The sequence below is a fragment of the Arachis hypogaea genome, chromosome 11, assembly GCF_003086295.3.
Source record: "Arachis hypogaea cultivar Tifrunner chromosome 11, arahy.Tifrunner.gnm2.J5K5, whole genome shotgun sequence".
In the NCBI taxonomy this organism is placed as follows: domain Eukaryota; kingdom Viridiplantae; phylum Streptophyta; class Magnoliopsida; order Fabales; family Fabaceae; genus Arachis; species Arachis hypogaea.
Window position 1 is genome coordinate 113,611,022 of NC_092046.1, and position 2,164 is coordinate 113,613,185.

The 2,164-nt window shown below is 44.5% G+C and overlaps 1 protein-coding gene across 1 annotated transcript; it reads left to right on the forward strand.

Moving 5' to 3' along the window:
- The first annotated feature begins 795 nt into the window (after positions 1-795).
- On the forward strand, positions 796-1,488 carry LOC112721645 (uncharacterized). The gene has a single exon (XM_025772691.1). The coding sequence runs from the start codon at positions 796-798 to the stop codon at positions 1,486-1,488; it is 693 nt and encodes a 230-aa protein (XP_025628476.1).
- The last annotated feature ends 676 nt before the right edge of the window (positions 1,489-2,164 follow it).

Consider the following 2,164-nt stretch of genomic DNA (forward strand, 5'->3'; position numbering starts at 1 on the left):
CCAAGGTTAATTCGTTGGATATTGTTATTGCAAGAGTTTGATTTAGAAATCAAAGATAGGAGTTGTTCCCAAAATTTAGTGGCGAACCACTTGAGTCGCCTAGAATATGTTAAAAGTGACTCCACTCCTATCAATGATGCATTTCCACTTGATAGCTTGCAAGCAATATCTGAGGTGGTTCCTTGGTATGCACCCATAGCTAGTTATTTGGTTAGTCGTGCCTTTCCTCTAAATTTTTCTAAACATCAAAAGGACAAGCTTAAGAACAAGTCCAAGTATTACATATGGGATGACCGATATTTGTGGAGATGTGGTGCTGACCAAATAATTAGAAGATGTGTTCCACAATTAAAAATCCAGTCTATTTTAGAGACATGCCACTCTTCTGAGAGTGGTGGACACTTTGGTCCTTAGAGAACTGCAAGAAAAATTTTGGACTGCGGATTTTGGTGGCCCACACTTTTTAAGGATGCTACTATTTTCTGTGACTCTTGCCACCAATGCCAGAGGTTTGAAAACATATCCAAGAGGGATGAGATGTCCCAACAACTTATGTTATTTTGTGAAATTTTTTATGTTTGGGGTATTGACTTCATGGGTCCATTTCCAAACTCGAATGGTTTCTTATACATTCTATTAGCTGTTGATTATGTTTCTAAATGGGTGGAAGCAATTTTTACCCGTACTGATGATGCTAACATGGTTATTTCTTTTGTTAGAAATAATATTATTTGTTGCTTTGGATCACCATGAGAAATCGTGAGTGATCAAGGCTCTCATTTTTGTAACAGAAGAATGACAGGTTTGCTGAAGAAACATGGCATCTCTCACAAGGTGGCGACGGCTTACCATCCCCAAACAAATGGCCAAGCTGAGGTGTCTAATAGAGAGATCAAGCACATACTCGAGAAGATTGTTAAACATCATAGAAGGGACTGGAGCTCTAGGCTTGGAGATGTGCTATGGGCTTATTGGATAGCTTACAAGACATCCATCAGCATGAGTCCGTTCTGCCTAGTCTACGGAAAGGCTTGTCACCTTCCGGTGGAGGTGGAATACAAAGCTTACTGGGCTGTGAAGGAATGCAACTCAGGATTGGGAGGAGCCGGAATTGAAAGGAAATTGCAACTAGAGGAATTGGAATGCCTTCGACTAGAAGTATATGAAAACTCAAGGCTCTATAAAGAAAAGGTGAAGGCGGTACATGACAAGCACATTAAGAGAAGAGAGTTTAGAGCTGGGGATCAAGTCCTTCTCTACAACTCAAGGTTGAGGTTAATGCCGGGTAAACTGAGGTCAAGGTGGGATGCACCCTACGTGGTAGAGAAGGTGAGACCATATGGAGTTGTCCACCTAAGTCACCCCTCAAGCCCTACCTTCTTCAAAGTCAATGGCCACCGTTTGAAGCTATATCATAGTGCGAAAGTGAAGAACAACAAGGAGCTGAAGATCTTCCTCTTGAAGGATCCAGCAAAGGAAGAGGACTGAGCCTATGGATCGTCCAACTTAAGGACGTTAAAGAAAAGTGCTAAGTGGGAGGCAACCCACCATGGTATGATCTTCCTTTTTATAGTTCTATTTTATTTAATTGCTTATGTTTGTTTCATTAGTGTCTTTGTTAATTTTCAAATCAGCATGTTTCCCTTTTGTTCTGAGTAATTTAAAAAAAAAAACCCTGCCACGCATGGGCATGCCTGACGCGCACGCGCGAGATCGCGGACAAGCATCATGCAAAAATGATGCTTAAATGATGCGTCCTCACGGCCAAACAGAAAGTTGTGCTGGGGCCGTGCAGACAGGGGGCAAAGGGCGTGGGCAGAAGTCACGCGTACGCGTGCCCCACGCGTACGCGACGACGCCCATTTTCCATTTGTGCTAAATTCGTGCTGGGACCATGGTACAGCACGACCTAGATAGAAAGTTGTGCTAGGCTCATGCTGGCGGGGTGCTGGGCGCGAGATGCTGCCTATGCATATGCGTGGCCGACACGTACGCGTCGCCCTGTCCCCAAAAATGGGGCTTGTCTGAGGCTGACATTGTGCCCCTGCATGGCTCGAACAGAGAGTTGTGCCGAGCCCATGCAGGTACTGTGTGAAACGCACAACTCATCCCTACGCGTACGCGTGACCGACGCATGCGCGTCACCTTCAATTTTCATGATCCA